The following is a 20,959-nucleotide window of genomic DNA, read 5'->3' as shown; positions in this document are numbered from 1 at the left end:
CCCCTCAGATGTTCACGGGTTAGGCCTCCTGTCACAGATGTTCGTTCATTCACTCAACAAACACTGGGCAACTCGTGCCAGACACTGTTCCTGGTGCTGGGGGCACCTTGCTTGACCTGAGACTCTCATGGGGACACTGGCACTAAAAACAACCCCCAGGTGACATCCAGGGTGTCAGGTGTAGGCAGTAAAGTGAGGAAGGAGATGGAGGATGTCAGGGAAGGGTGTATCCTGCCGCATTAAATGGGGTCACCTATGTCCTTTCCTGCATACCAGTCTCTTTCTGTCCTGGGTCAATCCTGGGTCAGCCAGGGGACAAAGGAAGATGAAGGTCTGGGCCCTGGAGATGCGCGTTCCTGCTCCGAGCTTCTGTGCTCCTGGCCCAGCCAAACCGAGCTCCAAGGAGACACCAGGCAACATTTCAGGCAGCCTAGCAGATTCCTCACCCCAGACTTGCTCTCTCTACACAGTAGCATTTCCTGTTGTCAGGCTCAGGTGGGGCCAGGTGAGCAAACAGTAGCTGAGATGTAGGGTGGGGGTGGGGGTGGGGTGCGTGTGACCCATACACTCTGGCCTCAGTATCTCCCCACAGTACCTAATAGCTGAGCACCTACTATGTCCCAAGGCTGGTTCCAAACCCTTTAAATGAATGAATTCACTTAATCCTCAGGGCAAACCTATGAGGTACTACTTTCCCCATTTTGCAGATGAATCAACTGAGGCACCAAGAGATCACACAGGAAATGGTGGCCCCAGAATAGGAATAAATGAGCCCAGCTCCAGAGCCCATGATATGAGCCAGCCTCCTAGATGCTTTATACTCACCACGTGCCACATTCCTGATGCTGTGTTAGGCCCTTCCTTGTTTTTCAGGGATGTAGAAACTTAAGGTCAGGCAGTGGCAGAGTAGGATTTTAATCTAGATTTGTTTCTCACGTTTACTCCGTGACGGCTGCCCCCACCCCTGCTCAGCAGTCTTCGGGGGAGGGGGAATATGGGGCACAGGGGCAGGGCGGCGGGGCGGGAGGGCGGAGCTCAGGGCTTTGGCTTTTGGAGTTGGGAGGGGAAGGTCAGGTGACATCAGCCACACAGGAGTTATTCCTCTTACGTGAATTTTCTAGATAACCCACTCAGGTCTCCCTAAGTGCCCCTGACCCAGGTGGCCACCTCTTAAAAGCCAGCACCAGCCACAGCCACTGAGTCTGAACCCAGCCCCACCCTGTCCTCACACATTGCGCTGCTGTGTCGCATTTTACCATCTGCTGAGCCTGTCCTGATTTGGTCCTGCCAGGGCTGTGTACCTGGGCAAGTCACTCCTCTCTGGGCCTCAGTTTTCTCATCTTTGAGTTGGGAATATCAGACTAAATGACCTTTGTAGCCCCCTCCTTTTTTTTTCTTTTTCATTTATTTTATCGTGGTTAAAAGAGAAACCCACAAAATTTATCATCTTAACTATTTTTCATCATACAGTTCAGAAATGTTGCATATATTCACATTGTAGTGAAGCAGATCTCCAGAACTAGTTCATCTTGCAAATCTGAAACTGTATACCCATTAAACAACTCCCCTTTCCCCTGCCCTGGCCACCACTACTTTAGAGATTTTATGTAAGTGGAATCATGCAGTATTTGTCTTTTTATGACTGGCTTATTTTACTTAGCATAATGTCCTCAAGGTTCATTCAGGCTGTAGGCTGGGACAGGATTTCCTTCCTTTTAAAGGCTGAATAATATTCCATTGTATTCATGGACCACATTTTGTGTATCTACCCGCATTGATGGACATTTGGGTTGCTTCTACCTCTTGGCTATTCTGACTAATGCTGCTATGAACGTGGGAGTGCAGATATCTCTTTGAGACCCTGCTTTCAATTCTTTTGGATATTTACATAGAGGTGGGATTGCTGGATAATATGGTAGTTCTATTTAAAAAAAAAACAACTATTTTTATTTATTGGCTGCGTTGGGTCTTCGTTGATGTGAACCAGCTTTAGCTACAGCGAGTGGGGGCCACTCTTCGTTGCCATGCGTGGGCTTCTCATTGTGGTGGCTTCTCTTGTGGAGCATGGGCTCTAGGTGGGCAGGCTTCAGTAGTTGTGGCACACGGGCTTAGTAGTTGTGGCTCACAGGCTCTAGAGCGCAGGCTCAGTAGTTGTGGTGCACGGGCTTAGTTGCTCTGCGGCATGTGGGATCTTCCCGGACCAGGGCTCAAACCCGTGTCCCCTGCATTAGCAGGTGGATTCTTAACCACTGCGCCACCAGGGGAGTCCCAGTAGTTCTATTTTTAATTGTTTGAGGAACCTTCATGCTATTTTCCATAGCAGATGCACCATTTTACAACGCCACCAGCAGTGCACAATGGTACCAATATCTCCACATCCTTGCCAGCACTTGTTTCATTGGTGTTTTTTGATAATAGCCATCCTAATGGCTGCAAGGTGATATCTCATTGTGGTTTTTTTCTTTGTTTTTAATTGAAGTATAGCTGAATTCCAATGTTGTGTTAATTACTGCTATACAGCAAAGTGACTCATTTATACATACATACACACATTCTTTTTCATATTCTTTTCCATTATAGTTTGTCACAGGCTGTTGAATATAGTTCCCTGTGCTATATGGTAGGACCTTGTTGTTTATCCATTCTTTACACACCAGTTTGCATCTACTAATCCCAAACTCCCACACCTACCTTCTCCCCTTCCCCTCCCCCTTGGCAGCCACCAGTTTATTCTCTATGTCCCTGATTTTGTTTCTGTTTCATAGATAGGCTCATTTGTGTCATATAAGTGATGTCATACAGTATTTGTCTTTCTCTTTCTGACTTACTTCACTTAGCATGATAATCTCTAGTTGCATCCCTGTTGCTGCAAATGGCATTATTTCATTCTTTTTTATGGCTGAGTAATATTCCATTGTATGTATGTACCACTTCTTTATCCATTCACCTGTCTATGGACATTTAGGTTGTTGCCATGTCCTGGCTATTGTGAATATTGCTGCTATGCACATAGGGGTGCATGTATCTTTTTGAATTAGAGTTTTGTCTGGATATGTGCCCAGGAGTGGGACTGCTGAATCATATGGTAATTCTATTTTTAGTTTTCTGAGGAACCTCCATACTGTTTTCCATAGTGGCTGCACCAACTTACATTCCCACCAACAGTGTAGGAGGGCTTCCTTTCCTCCACACCCTCTCCAGCATTGGTTATTTGTAGACTTTTTAATGATGGCCATTCTGACCAGTGTGAGGTGGTGCCTCACTCTAGTTCTGATTTGTGCTTCTCTGAGATTAGTGATGTTGAGCATCTTTTCATACGCCCGTTGGCCATTTGTATACAGTCTCTCTTTTTACTAAGGGGTATTCTAAGGAGCTCTACTGTACCATCATGGTGATGCCTCCAGGGAGAGTCTTTCACGGCTCGTAGGGCCACAGCTATTGAATAATGAATAATAACTCTTCACTGAGGAGTTGTGTCTAGGGCCTAATAACCAAGCTTGAAGCGTGGTGAGCTTGAACTCAAAACCAAATCACAGAGCTCTGACTTGGGTCCACTTTGTGTGTCTGCTGCAGAATAACTGCTCTTTCTGGTAGGCCCAGAACTTTCTCAGAAATTTGCCTGACTGGGCCACCTCTGCCCCTGTTCGACTTGCCTGAGCTCCCTGACCTACACAAGCATCACTTGGCTCCAGGACAGTGGCTGGCGGCACCGTAGTGGAGTGGAGACTTCAGTGTGTCCAAGGGGCTGTGTAGCAGCTCGCGGAGAAGCCTAGCAGGGGCTGGGACAGGGGCTCTCCTCAAACCTCAAGTGCCCCCTCCCCCAGAAATGCTCCAGCTGGCCAGACCCTCCCTTGCCTTTTGGATACTTCCCCCTCCCCCTGCCTAAACCCAAAGCCCTCACCGTGGCCCCATGGCAGCTCAGGAATGTCAAGTAGTTCCTCTCTCTTTCCAAGTAGGCTGAGAGGCCTCACTGCTCTGATGGGGCTTTGGAGACAAGTTTCCCCAGGGCGCCTGACTCCAGGAAAGTTGCCACACTCACGCGTTTGAAGCCCAAAGAGGCTAAGGAAGGCCCTGAGGGCTGTAGAGAAATGTGGGAAGCTGCTAGGTCGGCTCTGGGGAGGAGACATATTTCGGGCTTTATAGCAACTTAACTCCAGGTGGCAGGAGGGTTCAGCCACCTCTCTCCCCATGTTGGGATGAAGTAGCTGGAGGCAGTGGCCTGGCCCTGAGCCCTGTCCTTGCTTTACCTCCTAGGGGATCCTGTGCAGGCCTTCATCTTCCTCATCTTCCTGGGGGCAGCTGGGGCAAGTGGAGGTTCTAACCCACTCAATTCCCCCACTACCTCACATGAGCTGAGACCCGGCTGGGGACCAGGGAAAGCATCAGGGGTCAGCAACTCACCACTGATGGCCGCTGCAGACTTGGGTGAGGGCCACGCCTCCTCCATTCTTGTGCCATATGTGTGAACATGGTGGGGGCAGGGGCATTTGCAGTCATCTCCAGCCTTAGCTGCCAACCACTCTCCTCTACCCCCACACATGCTCAGGGAGGGGGTTCGAGCGAGGACACCTCAGTGGAGAGGGCTCAGGCAGCCCACGGCTGTGGTGACGACAAGGCCTTATTGGTTGTCCTGGCAACCGAATGCAGGTGCTCCTGGTACCAAGGAGAACACACAGGACTCCTCAGGCCTTTCTTTGTACCCTGGCCAACCTGTCCCACAAATATTAGTGACAATGATTTCCTACAAAGTGTTAAATGAAAATAAAATTTTAGCACATCAGAGAACGATACTTAGGGTTCTCAGAGTGTGTTCCCCAAACCAGGACATCTGCATCACCACATCAGCATGACGGGGGAACTTGTTAAAACACAATTCTCTGCCCCCAAAGCAGACCTGCTGAGTCCCCCCGGGGGGGGGGGGGGGGGATAAGCCCAGCAGTCTCTGTCTTAACCCGCCCTCTGATGACTCTGATGTGCACTTAAGTTTGACACCTGCTGCCCTGTACCCTGATTTCATTCCTTAATGAAACCTTAGCTTGATTTCATTCCGTGTAAGGTGTGAATTCTTAACTTTTAGGAACAGGTATCTTTGTCTCAAAAATTTACAAAGAATTACAAAGTGTAGTGTACACTCTCAAAAGGAATTTATTTCAGTAAAAAATAGGGGAGGGTACTGTAACAAGCAAGCCAGCCGGCTGAGCAACCACATCCGGTGAATGCCAGCACCCCACTCCCCACTCCGGAGCCCCTGCCCCGCTTCCGCCCCAGGAGCCACCCCGCGGCATCCCCAAGCCTGCAGCAGGAAGACCACAGACCTCCACAGATGGTCCCCCAGGGGTGGGGGCGGTCAGACCCGTAACCTCAGCAACGGCGGAGTGGCCCTCGCTGCGCCTACCCAGTGTGAGAGCTGTTTACGGTCACCCCGAGGTAGGGTCCCCACCTCTGAATGGCTCAGGATTTCACGTTCTAGGAGGTGCAGCCGGAAGCCCATTCTTCGCAGGCTCTTGTTCTGGGCCCCACCGGGCGCGGACCGGGTCTCCGAGGGCGCGGCGGACACTGGCTGTGGGTTTTACATCCCTCCGGCCCGGCCCCACCCGGCCCGGCCCCGCCCCGCCCCGCCGAGCGCAAGCCGGGCGGCTGATGGTGCCCCCCGCGGGCCAGGGCGTGGTGGCCTCGGAGCCTCGCGGGCGGGGCGCGCCCGCCTCGACACCGCCCTCCCAGCAGACCCCGCCAGAGCGCAGCGCAGCCAATGGGGGCCGAGGCGCTGCGCCGGGATTGGGGCGGGCGCGGGGCGGCGGCGGCGGCGGCGGCGGCGGGGGCCGGGGCGCGGGGAGGGGGCGAGGCGAGCGCTGTCAGCGCGATTATAAGCGAGTGAAAAGTTGCCCGCGGACAGCCGGGCAGGCGCACGCTCGTACGGCGGCCGCAGCGGCGGGGCGGGGCCGCGGAGCAGCGGGTGGCGGCGGGGGAAGTCTCCGAACGCGTCCTCGATCCTTTCGGGGTCTCGCTCGGCGGGGTCCCCGGTGCGCGAGGACTTCCGCACGCAGGCCATGGGCGGCGTCGGGGAGCCCGGCGGGGGACCTGTGCGGCTGGGGGCGCCGCTGCCCACCTTCCGCTGGGAGCAGATCCGCCCGCACAACCTGCCCGGCGACAAGTGGCTGGTCATCGAGCGTCGCGTCTACGACATCAGCCGCTGGGCACAGCGGCACCCGGGGGGCAGCCGCCTCATCGGCCACCACGGCGCCGAGGACGCCACGGTAAGACGGGGTGGAGCCCAGCGCCCGCTGGGGCCTGGGCTTTGGGCACCGTGCCCTGCTCCACCGGCGGGGCCTTAGCATCCTTCCTACTCTCGCTGACCTTTGACCTCCCGCCCGGGGACCCAGAATTGGGATGAACTAGCCAGCCCCGGGGCCTGATGTGGAGTAAGGAGACCACGTCCCGGCATGGAGGACCCAGCCGTGGACCAGGGCTGGGCTGGAGCAGATCTGGGCTGGAGCAGATCTGGGCGGGAGGAAGGGGCTCTCAGAGGTGGGTGTGTCATGGCAGAGAGCGCTGGCCCTTGATGCTCTGAGGTTCTGCCTCTCAGTTCTGGGTCCCCCAGACCTGGCTCCTCATGCTGGGTGCTTGCTGATGCCAGAGGTAGGGAGGGTTCCCCGGAGGCTGGCAAGGATGTGCCCTCAGAGGCTGGAGGCTGGGCAGCAACGCCTGGGCAGGGCCTGGAGGTCTGTGGCTTTCCCAGAGCTGCTGTAAATGACTCTGAGGGGCAGTGACTCACCTCTCCTGGGCTACCCGTTGCATGTGGGAGAATTTTGCCAGTCAGGCTGGGTGGGCCTCTTCGGGAAGCACATTCACCCCGGGAACAGGCTGGCCCCTGTGGACCCCAACTTTCCTTTTCCAGCCATCTCTAGACATGTTTTGGTCAAGGAGGAATGTGGCCTGTCCAGCGGGACTGTCTGACCGAGCAGCTATCAGGATGAGACCCCTCACCGGTCCCTTTTCCCACGCCCCCCCATCTGGACAGTAGGACTTGGGGCCATGACACTCTGTCCTTGACCATCCAAAGTTCTAGGTTGGTCACACTGGGTACCAGGAAGGTCTTCAAGATTCCAGGGGCTGAATCCCTTAACTGGCGGGACTTTAGATAACAAAAGAGATTGTGTGCTGTCCCCGGAGGCTCAGTGTCCCTGTTTCCAGAACCATCTGCTCTCTGCCCACTGCCTGCTCCCATGGGTTGGGTGATCTTCCCAGGACTCTTTTAGGGGGAAAAGTTTCTCTTCCTCACTTCCCCAGGAAGCTGAGAGGTTAGGGTCAGAAAACTCCTGAAACTCTAGAAGCTGACAGAGAAAGCCTTGTGGGTGGTACTGAGCGGCCAGGCAGTGGCCACAGAGTTGGAGCTGACTGCGGGCCAGTGAGTGTGTGACCGTGTTCAGGGCCTGTATGTGTGCCGATGTGGCACGTGTTTGTGTGCGTGATTATACGTGTTGCATTGCTGCCAGGGCGTGGGGGGCATGATGTGCCACAGTCCCTCCCCCCTCAGCCTGGCTGAGCCCTGGCCACCCCTTCAGGATCTTGGGGATGGCTGCTCTGGCCTTTTTCAACCTCTGACCTGTCAGACAGGATGGAGGCTGATGAGAGGAAGACGATGGAAACTATTTATGAATCGCTTTTTCATGCTTGGTGCGCAGGTGTGTGTGGGAACCCCATTTAGCTCTAGACCCTGAGACCCCACGTGACAGTTCTCTCACTGATTCATCACCAGTAAGGTCTGTTTTCCTATTTCCATTAAAACACTCTGTCTGTTCCCTGGGGCCAGGTCCTGGCTCTGCCACTGGAGGCTCTGAGTGACCTTGAACCAGGCATGTCACTCCTCTGAGCCTCAGTTTCCTTATCTGTAAAGTGGGGACAGCTGGGTCAGACTGTGAGCCGGCTGAGGGTGGGACTGTGCCTTCTCAACTCTGTGGCCTCAAAGCTGCCACGGGGTTGTTCCTGGTCAGTATATGTTGCCGGCTGATAAGTGTGAATGTGCCCTGCAGACTGTAGGGAGCAGTGGACAGCCATGGCATCGTCCCCTCCTTGCTGGGTGACCTTGCCTGGTTCATTCACGTCTGTAACAGGACATGATGTTAGGCCATCTCTTAGCTTCCCCGAGGCCCCAAACACTGGGCTGGAGTTGCCAGAAATACCTGGTGTGTTCAGGCCAAAAGGGAGGAGGCTGGGGGTGGGGGACCCCGATCTTTGTCTGTGGTGGGCCCACAGGGCAGAGTAGGGATTGGATCACCCCAGTGCCCTGTGTTGTCCAGCCCAGGCCCCAGGCACCCCATCCCCGGCTCTGGAGCACAGGTGGGGGTGGGGCAGCCATCTTGCCGGGGCTGTGTTCCCGCAGCCACCTCTTACCAGCCCCAGCCGCCCATCAGCTGTTCTCCCGTTCAGGCCACAGAAGCCTTCCTGCCAGGAAATTCCCAGAGTTCCTGTGCCGTGAAGTCAGTTTGTGGCCATCCTGGGATACAAAGCCCGGTACCCTGGGGAGAGTGCTCTGGGCCTTGGGCCAGGTTTGTCTAAGAGTCATAGGCGGCCTGAGACCAGTGGAGCCAGCCAGGGAGGGGCGAGGCCCAGCCACTGCTGGTCATGAGTTTACCAGGGATGGGCGCCGCGCACCCACTATGAGCCAGGCTCCGAATTCAGTGCTTGACTTATAGATACTCCCTCTGTGAATCCTCACGATAGCTCTGTGGGACAGGTACTGTTATTGTTATTTCCACTTTACAGATAAGAAAACTGAGACTCAGAGAAGCAAAGTGACTTGAAATTAAGTGATGGGTCTTGAAATTAAGAGCTGGGTCCGCAGCCCATGCTCTTAAGCACCTGCTCTACTGCCACTTAGCTGTTTATTTCATTCATTCATTCAGCTACTGCATCATTAAATCCAACAGCAGATATCCAGCAAGCATATCCTACATGCCAAACCCTGTTCTAACCTCTAAAGATACAGCTGTGAACAAAAAAAATCTGCTAGGGGCGAGTTCCCCCGGCAGTCCGGTGGTTAGGACTCCGCACGTCCACTGCAGGGGGCTCAGGTTCAATCCCTGGTCAGGGAACTAAGATTCCACATGTTGAGCGGTGCAGGGGGGTGGGGGTGGCGATCTGCTAGGAGAATGTTCCTTGGCGGAGGGACCAGCTAGGGCAAAGGCTCAGATGTGGGATGGTACTCCGTGCATTGAAGGAACAGCGAAGCTATCAGCTATCAGTGTGGCTGGAGCAGAGCAGTGAGGACAAGGGCAGGCAGTGAGGTCCAGAGGTAGTAGTAGAGGAAGCAGGATTTTGGTTTTATTCTAAGGGGAGCATGCAGGGCAGAGCAGGGAAGCCAAGGAAGCTGATACACATTTAAAAGGATCCCTGATGAGGAGGGGTGAAGGCAGGGCCTCCTAGGAGAAGAGCAAGGAGTTAAGAGAAGAGATGGTGGGGCTCTGCCTTCCCCAGGGGAGGCCACTTGGAAAAGGTGGCCATTCACCTGGGCCCTGTAGTGCAGGTATGTCCAGGGCAGAGGGCAGGTGATGCAGTTAGCTCAGGCACACCAACGAGAACCATTAGTATTTAGCTCAGTGTGGTCTTCAGAAAACAGACTTCAGAGGTAGTCCTAGTGTTAGCCCATTTTGCAGATGAGGAGACTAAGATCGAATGTGGGTGATTTAAAGAGACCTTCTTGGAAACCTCCAAGGACAGGGCCTTTGTCCTTGGGCTTGGAGGGTGGGATTTGTGTCTGGGAGTTGGGAAGGGGCAGGTCTGGGCAGATCTGAGGCTCTGGAGTGGCTGGAGAGAGGCACTGGCCAGGAACTCAGGCAGCTTGGCTCCAGGGTCCACACTCTGCTTCCACCTACCACACCGGCTGCCTTGAAAGCTGCCTGATGGCCACTCCCTGTGAAGTGTGACCTCTCACTCATCTGTGGGCTCTGTAGGTGTTTTCTGCAATGTCCCCACCCACCAGGCCCCTGGCAGGGTAGGGTGGCAGAGGATTGGCAGTGCCCTGAGGGAGGCATCATTATAAGGTGATTATAAGATTATAAGGTGTCAGGATTACAAGGCTATAGGGAGTTTATATAGCGGGTATTATATAGTCCTGGGCAGGAACTCAAGGGGAACAGGGTGTGGATGCTAGTAGCCTAAGCACTCGAGGGCCCTCTGCATTTCCTCCCAAGGGTGCCCAAGCGGCAGCCATGGGTTTCTCAGGACACAGCAGGGGAAAGAGCCAGAGCTCAGTGGTGGAGAAAGGACCACCACTTCAGGCCACCACTGGTGTCCGTGACACCTGTGAGGAGTGCCCCCCTGGCAACCACCACACCTGTCACCAGGGAGACCAGGGTTCTGGGGCTACAGGGGCAACGTCCTGGGGGCATCTGTCGTTGAGCTGGGCTCTGCTGCTCATATTCAGAGCTGTGTGCCCTTTGGCCTCAGTTTCCTCATCTATAAAATGGGGATAGTGATAGTGCCGCCCCATTGGCCTCCTGTGAGGAGCAGCAGGGAGAGCACACGCTGGGTGTGAGATCCTGCTTTATCTTCCCACCAGAGGGAGGGAGGGAGGGAGGGAAGAATTCCTGGGTATGTCCACCCCCATCTTCACAACCCATTGCGGCCTCCTGAGCCAAGGTTAAGAGGAGCAGACCCAGACCACCTGAGCCCCCAGCAGCCCTGCATCCTTCCCTGCTCCACCCCCTTCCTGATCTGGAACATTCCAGATTCTTTGGAGAGGTGACCAGTAATGCTCACTGCCCCCACCTTATCTCTGGGATGGAAGGATGCTGCCAGACCCTCCTGTTTCCTAGCCTCAGGCTGGCCGGGACCTGACCAGCAGGGCGCGCCTCCACCCTCCTGCCTCATGCCTGCGGGCCTGCATCTCTGGGTGGATTCCTGCGAAGGGCACCTGAGGCCAGCGGGGGCTCAGACTGGAGCTCGGAGGTGGAGCTCGCTGGACGCCAGGCCCCTTCTAAGTGCTCTGCCCGCACTGACTCAGTCCTCCCAGCAGCCCCATGAGATGGGCATTTGTGGTTCCTGATTTACTGAATATAGGCTAGAGGGGGGGTGCGACCTTGTGTTTGGTTCCAGGGCTCTGCTCCTAAGTGGCCACTCAGATTCCATCCCCTGCAGTCTCTGCACTCCTGCCCAGAACCAGCTGCTACCTGGAGTTCAGGGCGGGGCTGGGGGCAAGGCAGGAGCCACTCTGAGGCTTCCCGGGACTGAGGCAGGGCTGGGTGGGAGGTATGTCCTGGTAGAGCATGGACATCCCAGAAGATAGACCTGGGTTCGAATCCCAGCTCTGCCACTACACACTCTGACCTGGGCAGGCGTCCCCAGCACTCTGAGTCTCTGTTCCCTCACCGGCAAAATGGTTCAGACCCCTGGCTCCTGGGCAGTGGAGGGTTGGCTCCTGTCTACTTGCTCACACCTGCCATCCTGCCTCTGCTCTGTGCAGGGGTCCAAGGCCACCTCCTGTCCCTGCCACCCACAGCTTATGTTTAGAGACACCATTTTAATTCCAGAAGTTTTACCCAGCTCTGTTCCAAGGACTATTGAGAGGCCTCAGTTGCCACCTCTGTTGGGGAGGGTCACAGGGTTTGCACCCATGCCCCTAGGAGGACATTTCCAGGTGCACCAGGGATGGGTGAGGGTAGGGCTTCCTGCAGTACACTGAAACTTGGTCAGTGCAGCCCCAGCAATGCCAGGACCACCCTACTGACCCCCACAACCTGGTGACCAGCCTCATGATGAGAACCCTTCCCCCGCCTAGGAGACCCACTGCCTCCCCTCTGACCAAGAGTGGCCACCCTGGGGCTACTGCCGAGTGGGCATAAGCACAGTTTTACAGTCAGACCAAGTTCTGGTCCAACCTCCGTCACCTAGAGCTGTGTGACCTTGGATAAATGGCTCAGCCTCTCTGAGTCTTCTGCCCAGCTCCTGAATCCTTAAGCAGAGGCCAAAGAGCACTGGGTCATGTGGCCCCGGCCAAGGTTCCAGAAAAAGTTGTTTGCCGAGGTTTTGGTCTGAAGCCAGGGACCCACCTTGTTGGTACTCAGACCACAAGAAGCATAGGCTCAGCAGTGCCCACCCAGCCCCAGGAACCCAAGCTGCTTTCCGAAGACCTACAGCAGCTCTGCCCATCTCCACCCACCACCCAGAGGCTTGTCCATGAGCTCTGGGATGTTCCCACCAGGACCTGAGCAGGCTCACGCCTTTCCTCCTGCCTGCAAGGGACATACCCGACTGGAGGTCCCTCAGGCAAGCCTGGCTCTGTCCTCTCCCTCGGGGCATCTCCAGGCCTGGCTTGGGTGCATCAGGACAAAGGGAAAGGAGTCGGGGAGGGAGACCTGCTCCCGTAGCTCTGCAGCATGGTCCTGGAGCAACTGCCGGATGCTGGGGTGGCCCCAGAAGAGATGCAGAGGTCGGGAGAGAGGAGGGCTGGGAGGGAGGAACGCTGGGGGCCGTAGCCGTAGTACACACGTCTGCTCTGTGAGTTTGTGTGTGTGCCAGGCTGTGTCTGTCTGGGTATTCATGTGGCTCTACCTGTGCGCGTATTCCCGAGTGGGTGGGTGGCGGTGTCTGCATGTGTGGAAGCACAGGCTTAAGTCACTGCACTTCTGTGACCTGTGCACCTCTGGTGTCACTCTTTGTAAGCGTGCCATGTGGCTCTGTGCTTATTAGGGCTCCGTATGCCACCAGGGGGGTTTCAAAGGAAACGAGAAGTAATCAGAGTTAACACTTATTCAGTCTTAAAAAGGAAGGAAATTCTGACATGCCACACATGGATGACCCTTGAAGGCATTATGCTAAGTGACAAGTCAGGCACAAAAGGATAAATAATATATGATTCCTCTTCTACGAGTCAATTCTTTTTCTTTTCTTTTTTTTTTTTCTTTTGGCCGAGCCACGCAGCATGTGGGATGTTAGTTCCCCAACCAGGATGGAACCCTTGCCCCTTGCAGTGGAAGCACGGAGTCTTAACCACTGGACCACCAGGGAAGTCCCTACGAGTCAGTTCACAGAGACAGAAAGCAGCAGGGTGGTTTCCAGAGTCTGGGGGAGGTAGAAATGGGGAGCTAGTGTTTCATGGGGACAGAGTTTCATCTGGGGAGGGTGAAAGAGTTTTGGAGATGGTTGGCGGTGATGGCCGTCTGACGATGTGAATACACTTAATACCACTGAACTGTACACTTCAAAACGGTGAAAATGGTTAATTTTATGTATGTTTCACTGTGATTAAAAAGAAAAAAGGTTGACGCTCTACAGTCCAGAGCCAGAAAGGCCCTAGAGTCTTGCCCCTTTGATTTGCCCCCTGGATTTGCCTAGTTCTAGCAGAAGAACAGACCAGGGCCCGGGCAGCTTCCTGTGGGGCCAGCCTCTCCTCCACCCCCTCTCTCCCAGGGGTGCTGCCCGTCCATCACGGATCTTCCCTGGAGAGAGTGAGATCTGTACCTATACAGTCCCTTCCCCTATTATGACCTCCAGGGAGGGTCCCCAAGGCAGCCTTCCTAAGGGCCTAGTTTATCCCAGAAGCTATACCCTCGGAGCCCCCAGGTCCTCAGACTGCCCTGGGCCAGTAAGAGAGCAGGCAACAGGAAAGGGGACTCCTCGGCTGAATGCTGCAGGTGTGGCCTCTAGGTAGGGGCTGGAGGGGCCTGAGGGGCTTCTGTCCCCCGAATGGGATGGTGTGGGATGTCCTGCAGTAAGTACAGGGGCCTGACTGTTTTAACATCCACCAGCCGCTGCCAGCCTCGTTAGCACCCCGCAGTCACCTTCCCTGGCCCACGGGGACCCACCACCACCCCAGGCACTGCTTCCCCAGTTCAGGCTGCTGGCTGGCTGGGGCTGGCTCCCTCAGAGAGAGCCTCTGAAAGTGCAAAGATAAAAATCGACGGAAGAGTTGTGAACAGCAATGAGCCCATGACACCAGGGCTAGATCAGGAAGACGGAGGCCCAGGTGTGCAGTTCAATTTTACTCACACTTCAGAACTGCCCGGTGTGAGAGGTGGGGGTCACTTCCTGACCAGTCCCTTTCCACAGCACTTTATCCTTCCCGGGGGTCGCTCTCTTCTTCTAACCCCTTCTCCTGCTTTGCACCCTACCCCTGCCCCTCATTACAGAGAATCACGGGAACCTTAGATTGTTTATTTAACTTACTTTTTAAAAAACTTATATTTTCTGCTCCTGCTTTTAAAATCAAGCGAGTTTAACTGTTTGAGCACCTTCAGGCTGTGTGGTCCTCGATTGATTTTTTTTCTCCCAGTGGCCCAGTGGTCATCAATTACAAGTTTCCTCACCCACACTTTACCCACTGCTTGTGTTTGTGAAAGCTGATTAATCTGAGGTTTGTGACCCAGTAGAAAAGCATATGATTTCAGGGAAGCTTTCCAGTGATCTTTTTGGAAAAGTCAAACCCTTTCATGAAAGGAATTAGAGTCTTCCAGGGAGAACTTTGTGTAAATCCAGATTTTTTAAAAAAATATGTATTCATTCATTTATTGTGGCTGTATCTGGTCTTAGTTGTGGCACGTGGGATCTTCCTTGAAGCATGTTTCGTTGCAGCATGTTTAGTTGCCGCATGCGGGCTCTTAATTGTGGCATGCGGGCTCTTAATTGTGGCATGCGGGCTTCTTGGTTGTGGCACGCGGTATCTTCATGGCGGCATGTTTTGTTGTGGCATGTGGGATCTTTTCAGTTGCAGCACGCGGGCTTCTTAGTTGTGGCATGCATGTGGGATCTAGTTCCTTGACCAGGGATCAAACCCGGGCCCCTTGCATTGGAAGCACAGAGTCTAACCTACTGGACCACCAGGGAAATCCCCTGTAAATCTAGATTTTAAAACACCCAACGAAATCTGGGGAAGGGCCCTATGGCAGCAGGAAACAGCTGGAGCCTGGCTGGCGAGGGGTGTCCGTCGGGGCACCCAGGGCCTGGGGAGGATCAGGGAAGGCTCACGGGCCAGGCTGACTCATGTGGTCCTATTTCTGTGGCTGCTGAAAAACCAGCTGACTGTGTGCCTGCCTGTCTCTCTGTCTATCTGTCTGCTCTGCCTTTCCATCAACAGTCCTTCTACTTTGTCTCTGCCTGCTGCCTGTGGGTGCTACTCCAGAGGTCTGTCTGTCTGTCCGCCTGACTGTCTGCTCTCCTTCAGGATGCCTTCCGCGCCTTCCACCAGGACCTCAGTTTTGTGCGCAAGTTCCTGCAGCCTCTGCTGATTGGAGAGCTGGCCCCAGAGGAGCCCAGCCAGGATGGACTCCAGAATGTGAGCAGGGCCCCAGTGGAGGCTAAACCCCCAGTGGGGGGCTGGAGGGGATGGGGGGCATTGCCAGTAGTGACACCATCCAAATTATCCCAAGGGGCCCTGGGGCCAAGGCTGGGTTTGCCATCCCTTCTGGGTAGACAGTTGTAGGCAGAGCTGTAGGGATGCCTGCAGCAACATTTGCTGGGGGACCCCTGGCAAGCCCCTTCCCTTCTCTGGGCCCTGCATCCCCATTTATGATAAAGATTTTGATGAGCTGAGCTCTAAGGGTTTTCCCTGCTTCTCAGGTACCCCACACCTTTTGTTGGGAGGTGGTGGAGCCTTCACCGCCAGCCAGCAGCCCGGCTCACACCCCAGGCTGGGCACTCTCGTTCTTTCAGCCCCTTCAGCCACACCCCTTGGGTCTGACACTGGGAGAAGTGGCTGTTGGGGGTGGGGATGCTTCCGGGACGACGGGGGCCTCCCTCGCTTCCTTGGCCGGCCTGACCGGCTGCTCCTCTGTGGCAGGCCCAGCTGATCGAGGACTTCCGAGGCCTGCGCCAGGCGGTGGAGGACATGAAGCTGTTTGAGGCCAAGCCCGCCTTCTTCGCTCTCCTGCTGGGCCACATCCTGGCCATGGAGGTGCTCGCCTGGCTCCTCATCTACGTCCTTGGCCCCGGCTGGGTGCCCAGCACCCTCGCTGCCCTCATCCTGGCCGTCTCCCAGGTGACCCCAGCACTGTCTTGCAGCCACCTAAACTGACCAGCAGACACAGGGCCTGGCGCACGTGGACACTCGGGACATATTTGCTGAATGAATGAATGAACAAATGACCAGCCAGAAGCCCCATAAGGCGTGTATCTGTGGGTCAAGCTGCATTTTAAATACGCTAAGGAAGCTCTGTATTTAATGAGCCCAGAGGGAGCCTAGGGCTGAGAGCCGGAAGGCGACTGCCCACAGCTCCGTGACAGCCCCACAGCCCCTGGACCTCCCGAGGAAGCTGGCCCGCTAGGGTCTAGAGTGGGGCACCAGCTGTGGGGGTGCCCTGTGAGCCGGGAGGGGTGGCCGGGGCTCAGGGCTGGGCCCCAGGCGGCTCCCTGCCTCAGCTCCTGACCCCGCGTCTCCCCAGGCCCAGAGCTGGTGTCTGCAGCACGACCTGGGCCACATCTCCATCTTCAGGAAGTCCCGGTGGAACCACGTGGCCCAGCAGTTTGTGATGGGGCAGCTGAAGGTGAGGGTGGGGGTGGGGGGTGGGCCGCCAAGGGATGCGTGGGGAGGCCGCGCTGGTCTGCGCAAGCGTGCCGTGGGCGTGGAGAGGTGGGCACAGCCTGGCCCCACCCCTGAGAGCCCCCTCCCCCGCAGGGCTTCTCCGCCCACTGGTGGAACTTCCGCCACTTCCAGCACCACGCCAAGCCCAACATCTTCCACAAGGACCCGGATGTGACCGTGGCGCCCGTCTTCCTCCTGGGGGAGTCGTCCATCGAGGTGCATGGGGGACACGCTCAGGCTGGATCTGCAGCTGAGGGGAACGGGTCGTCCCTGGAGCCCCCCTCCGCCTGCTGAGGCCCAGCCCCGACCCAGCCCCCAACTCTAGCTCCAGGCTGAGCCCCTGCCCCGGGGTACACCCTCCCCACCTCCCAGTGGCTGGAATCCAGAGTTGCCTTGGCCCCTCGGCCCCAGCCGGCCCCCTGACCCTGTCTGGGATGAGGAGGGCCTGGAGAGCCACCCTCCCCAGCGGCCGCCTGTCCCCACAGTACGGCAAGAAGAAGCGGAGATACTTACCCTACAACCACCAGCACCTGTACTTCTTCCTGAGTGAGTGTCCACTTGTCCTCCTGGGGGTGGGCACATGGCTGGGGTGGGGCCCGCACTGTCCACTCCGCGTCCGCCGACACCGGACGGCTTCCAGCCACCTCAGCAGGGCACCTCGGGGCCTCTCCCGGCCTCTCTCGGGTCACCCCAGCCCGCCACCCGTGCCGACTCCCGTGGCCGGGCCTCTGCCCCCAGCCGTTCCATCTGCCTGGGGTGCCTTCTGGCCAGAGACAGTCCCAGCCTTGCTCCCTTGCTCGGAGCTTTCAGAGTTCTTTCCTGCCCTCACCTGGGCGATCCAGAGCCCTAGGGCAATTGTTGGGGCAACAAGGTGAAGATCACAGCGTGGGAATGTGTGAGGTGGGCGCCCACCTGCTGAAGGGGCACGGGAGGTGGTGGGGAGAGGACCAGCCTGTAGAGGCTCAGGGAGGACCAGGCCGCGTGGGTGATGTGGGCTCCTTCCAGCCAGATGGGACCAGCACCCAGGCCCGCTGGCATTGCTGGAGGGACAGAGCCCCCTCCCCCACCTCTGCCTGGCCCGCTCCGTGCCCCCACCTGCTCCTGAGCCCTGTCATGCCCCTCCTCGCAGTCGGCCCGCCACTGCTCACCCTGGTGAACTTCGAAGTGGAAAATCTGGCGTACATGCTGGTGTGCATGCAGTGGACGGTGAGTGTGGGACCCGGGCAGGTGTACAGCTGTGGTGGCAGGAAGTGGGGTATTGGGGGCAGCCCCTGTCCACCCACGCGAGCAGGTGTACATGGGACGGTGCGGTACCCGTGTGCACCTGCGCAGGGGGCGTGAGTGGGTGCCTGGGTATGGTTGCAGGGGGAGAGCGCGCGTGTGCACGGGCGTGGTGTGGGCCTCTCCTGGTGGGATGTCCTCCCTGGGGGTGGGGACCCGCTGGGCCAACTCTGCCAGGTATTGCCTCGCAGGCAAAGCTGCCCTCATCCCACACCCCTGCATGGCATCTTCACCTCCATGGTCAGCCCTGTGAGGCTGGCAGGGCAAGGACCCTGTCCCCTTACCGGGCTGAGACACCCAGGCCCAGAGAGGGGCGGTGATGTGTCTGTCTGAGGCACGTTAAGCGGAAGGTGGATGACCCCAGCTCCCCTCCCGGCTGCCTCGCCCTCTGCCCTCCTCCGCCCTCCTCTGCAGGACTTGCTCTGGGCCGCCAGCTTCTATGCCCGCTTCCTCTTGTCCTACATGCCCTTCTACGGCGTTCCTGGGGCGATGCTTCTCTTTGTGGCTGTCAGGTATGGCCAGGTTCAGCGTGGTGGGGGATGGGTGGCTCACACACAGGCAGCAGGGGCCCCTGACCACAGCCCTCCATCTCCCCCATCTGCAGAATGGGGACAGCAGTACTGTCTCCCTGGGTTGTTGAGTGGTGGGATCCTGGGGGTGGCAGGCCTCGGGGAAGGGGCCTGGCTCACAAGGGGCCCCGGGGGTGTCCACCCTCTTGAGCAGTGCTGCTCTGGGCGCAGCCAGGCAATGGCCCCTGCACCGCTCAGCTGTTTCAAACACCAGCGGGGAGGGGTTGCCACAATCCCATAGTACAGATGGGGAAGCTGAGGCCCAGGTCTGAGTGGTCGGGGGACGTGGGGCAGTGTCTGAGCCTCCCCTCACAGGGTCCTGGAGAGCCACTGGTTCGTGTGGATCACGCAGATGAACCACATCCCCAAGGAGATCGGCCACGAGAAGCACCGGGACTGGGCCAGCTCTCAGGTGGGCAGCAGGGGGCGGGGCCCATCCTGGGGGTGGGGGTGGGGTCCCAGCTGGGAGGCATGGGGGCGCTGACGGGGCTGCTGTGGGGTCTGGGCTCCATACCAGCCCCGCTCACCCGCGCCCTGCCCGCTCCTGGCAGCTGGCAGCCACCTGCAACGTGGAGCCCTCTCTCTTCCTCGACTGGTTCAGCGGACACCTCAACTTCCAGATTGAGCACCAGTGAGCACAGGCCCCAGGGGCGCATGGGGGTGGGAGTGAGGCCTGAGCCCCTCTGTCCAGTCTTCCCCGGGGAGGCCAAGACCTGAGCCCCGGACTTCCTGGAGGGCCCGGGGGAGGTGGTGAGTGGGGTCCAGGAGGGCGATGGGTGGGTAGGGGTGCCAGCGCACGCTCTCTGCCCGCCCCGCCCCCCCCAGCCTCTTCCCTACAATGCCGAGGCACAACTACCGCAAGGTGGCCCCACTGGTCAAGGCCCTGTGCGCCAAGCACGGCCTCAGCTACGAGGTGAAGCCCTTCCTCACAGCCCTGGTGGACATCATTGGGTAAGGACGCTCTGCTCACGGTGGCTCCCTGGGGGCCCCTGCCCACCCTTGGCCCGGTCAGCCCCATCCTGAGCACCCATCTGGCTCTCTGAGCTCACGCGGGTCCCTCTCTAAGAGCTGGCATCCAGGGGCTTTCCGATCAGCCTTTCTGCCCTCAGCCCGTGACCTCCCTTCCCAGTGTCCGCTCACACAGCCAGGTTTTAGGGAGCACCTACCACAGGCCCAGGCCCTGTCCTTGGTGTTACAAATACATCGGTGAGCAAAACAGGCCAAAATCCCCGCCTTCCTGGACCTGACATCTGAGCAGGGGAAACAAAACAAGCAGTTAAAATAAGTAAATTAGGGAAAATGTGAGAAGGGGAGAAGTGCTTTGGCAAAAAAACAAAACCCAGGGGCAGGGGCAGGAGAAGGAAGGGGGGGTGCCAGGCAGGATTGCAGTTTTTCGTGGGGTGGCAGGTGGGTGGTATTAAGAAGGCAACGTGTGGGCAGAGACAGGGAGGAAGGGGGAGGGCTGGCCATGGAGACATCTAGGGGAAGAATATTTGGGGCAAGGGAATAGCCGTGCAAAGGCCCTGAGGCAGGAGTGTGCTAGGTGTGTAGGAGAGCTGCTGAGCAGAGGAGGGGCACGCAGGACCTTGATTTTGGAAAGATGCTCTGACTGTGGGAAGGTACTGATGGGGCAGAAAGAGCAGAGTGGGGGTTTCTGCAGCTGTCCAAGGATGACAGGGCTCAGCCTGCCTGGTAGCCTTGACAGTGGGGAACAGAGGCCAGATTCTCAGCCAGAGCTCGTCCACCTCTGCTTTAGCACATGCTGTTCCCGTTACTTCTAAGCCTTTCCTTCTATACTGGTGTTTGAACTCCTACTTCTTCACGGCCCTTCCCAGCCCAATCCTCGGAGCCCCTGCTGCTTGGCATGGCCCCTTTAGAACACCTGGCACAGGGTTTCCTAGCAAGTTCTTGATGTTTCTGGTTCCTCTGCCTGATGTCAGGCTCATGGTGAGCAGATTCCATGCCTTACAGATCTCTGGGTCTCGGGGCTCAGCAGGAGGAGGCAACAGAGAGAGCTGGGGAAGGAGGAACAGGCCCACCCTGGTTCCTGCCTACACTTGGCCTTGGCTGTCCTCCTCCCAACTCAAGGTCTAGGTCCTGCTCTAGTTAATGAGAGTGTAGCCTCCTCTCCCCATCCTCCCTCTGGACCCACCTAGCTGCCTGCCCCAGGGGACAGGGACTCACCAGGGAACGGAGTCACCATCTCCTCTCATACTCATTGCCATGGGGGAAGGGGTTCATATCTTGTAATTGAGTCCCTCACATCTTCCCGCTGCCCAGGTCCCTGAAGAAGTCTGGCAATATGTGGCTGGAAGCCTACCTCCACCAGTGAAGGCAGCAGCACCAATGCCCCAGCAGCCATCAAGCCACCCAGACGGGCTCCCCGACCCGTCCCACCCGCCCCACTTGGCCCTGCCTCAGCCTAGGGGCCCTGCCTACCCTCCTGGGCCCCCTCCCCGTTTGCTCCACAGCCCTAAGGCCATGGCTCTAGACCCAGCGGGACCAGAGCTAGGGGCATGGTATACAAAGCCACATGGTGAGCATGGCATGTTTTCCTAGAGCAAAAATTTAGGGAAAAAGGTTATTTTTATATAAA

At 57.0% G+C, this 20,959-nt stretch overlaps 1 protein-coding gene across 2 annotated transcripts; it reads left to right on the top strand.

Annotated features, from left to right (window-relative positions):
- Window positions 1-5,850: 5,850 nt before the first annotated feature.
- On the top strand, window positions 5,851-20,959 carry FADS3 (fatty acid desaturase 3). Of its 2 annotated transcripts, none has more exons than XM_057727616.1 (12): window positions 5,851-6,254; window positions 15,158-15,268; window positions 15,773-15,886; window positions 16,374-16,475; window positions 16,607-16,729; window positions 16,999-17,059; window positions 17,643-17,719; window positions 18,209-18,306; window positions 18,679-18,775; window positions 18,915-18,994; window positions 19,189-19,314; window positions 20,644-20,959. In XM_057727616.1, the coding sequence occupies exons 1-12, from the start codon at window positions 6,048-6,050 to the stop codon at window positions 20,693-20,695; spliced, it is 1,248 nt and encodes a 415-aa protein (XP_057583599.1). In that variant the 5' UTR covers window positions 5,851-6,047; the 3' UTR covers window positions 20,696-20,959. The 2 variants fall into 2 exon arrangements, with proteins under 2 accessions (XP_057583599.1, XP_057583598.1); XM_057727615.1 differs by having other exon boundaries at window positions 15,773-15,970; window positions 20,644-20,957.

This window comes from Hippopotamus amphibius, chromosome 3, assembly GCF_030028045.1.
Source record: "Hippopotamus amphibius kiboko isolate mHipAmp2 chromosome 3, mHipAmp2.hap2, whole genome shotgun sequence".
NCBI lineage: Eukaryota > Metazoa > Chordata > Mammalia > Artiodactyla > Hippopotamidae > Hippopotamus > Hippopotamus amphibius.
This window is presented reverse-complemented; position numbering and strand designations above follow the sequence as displayed.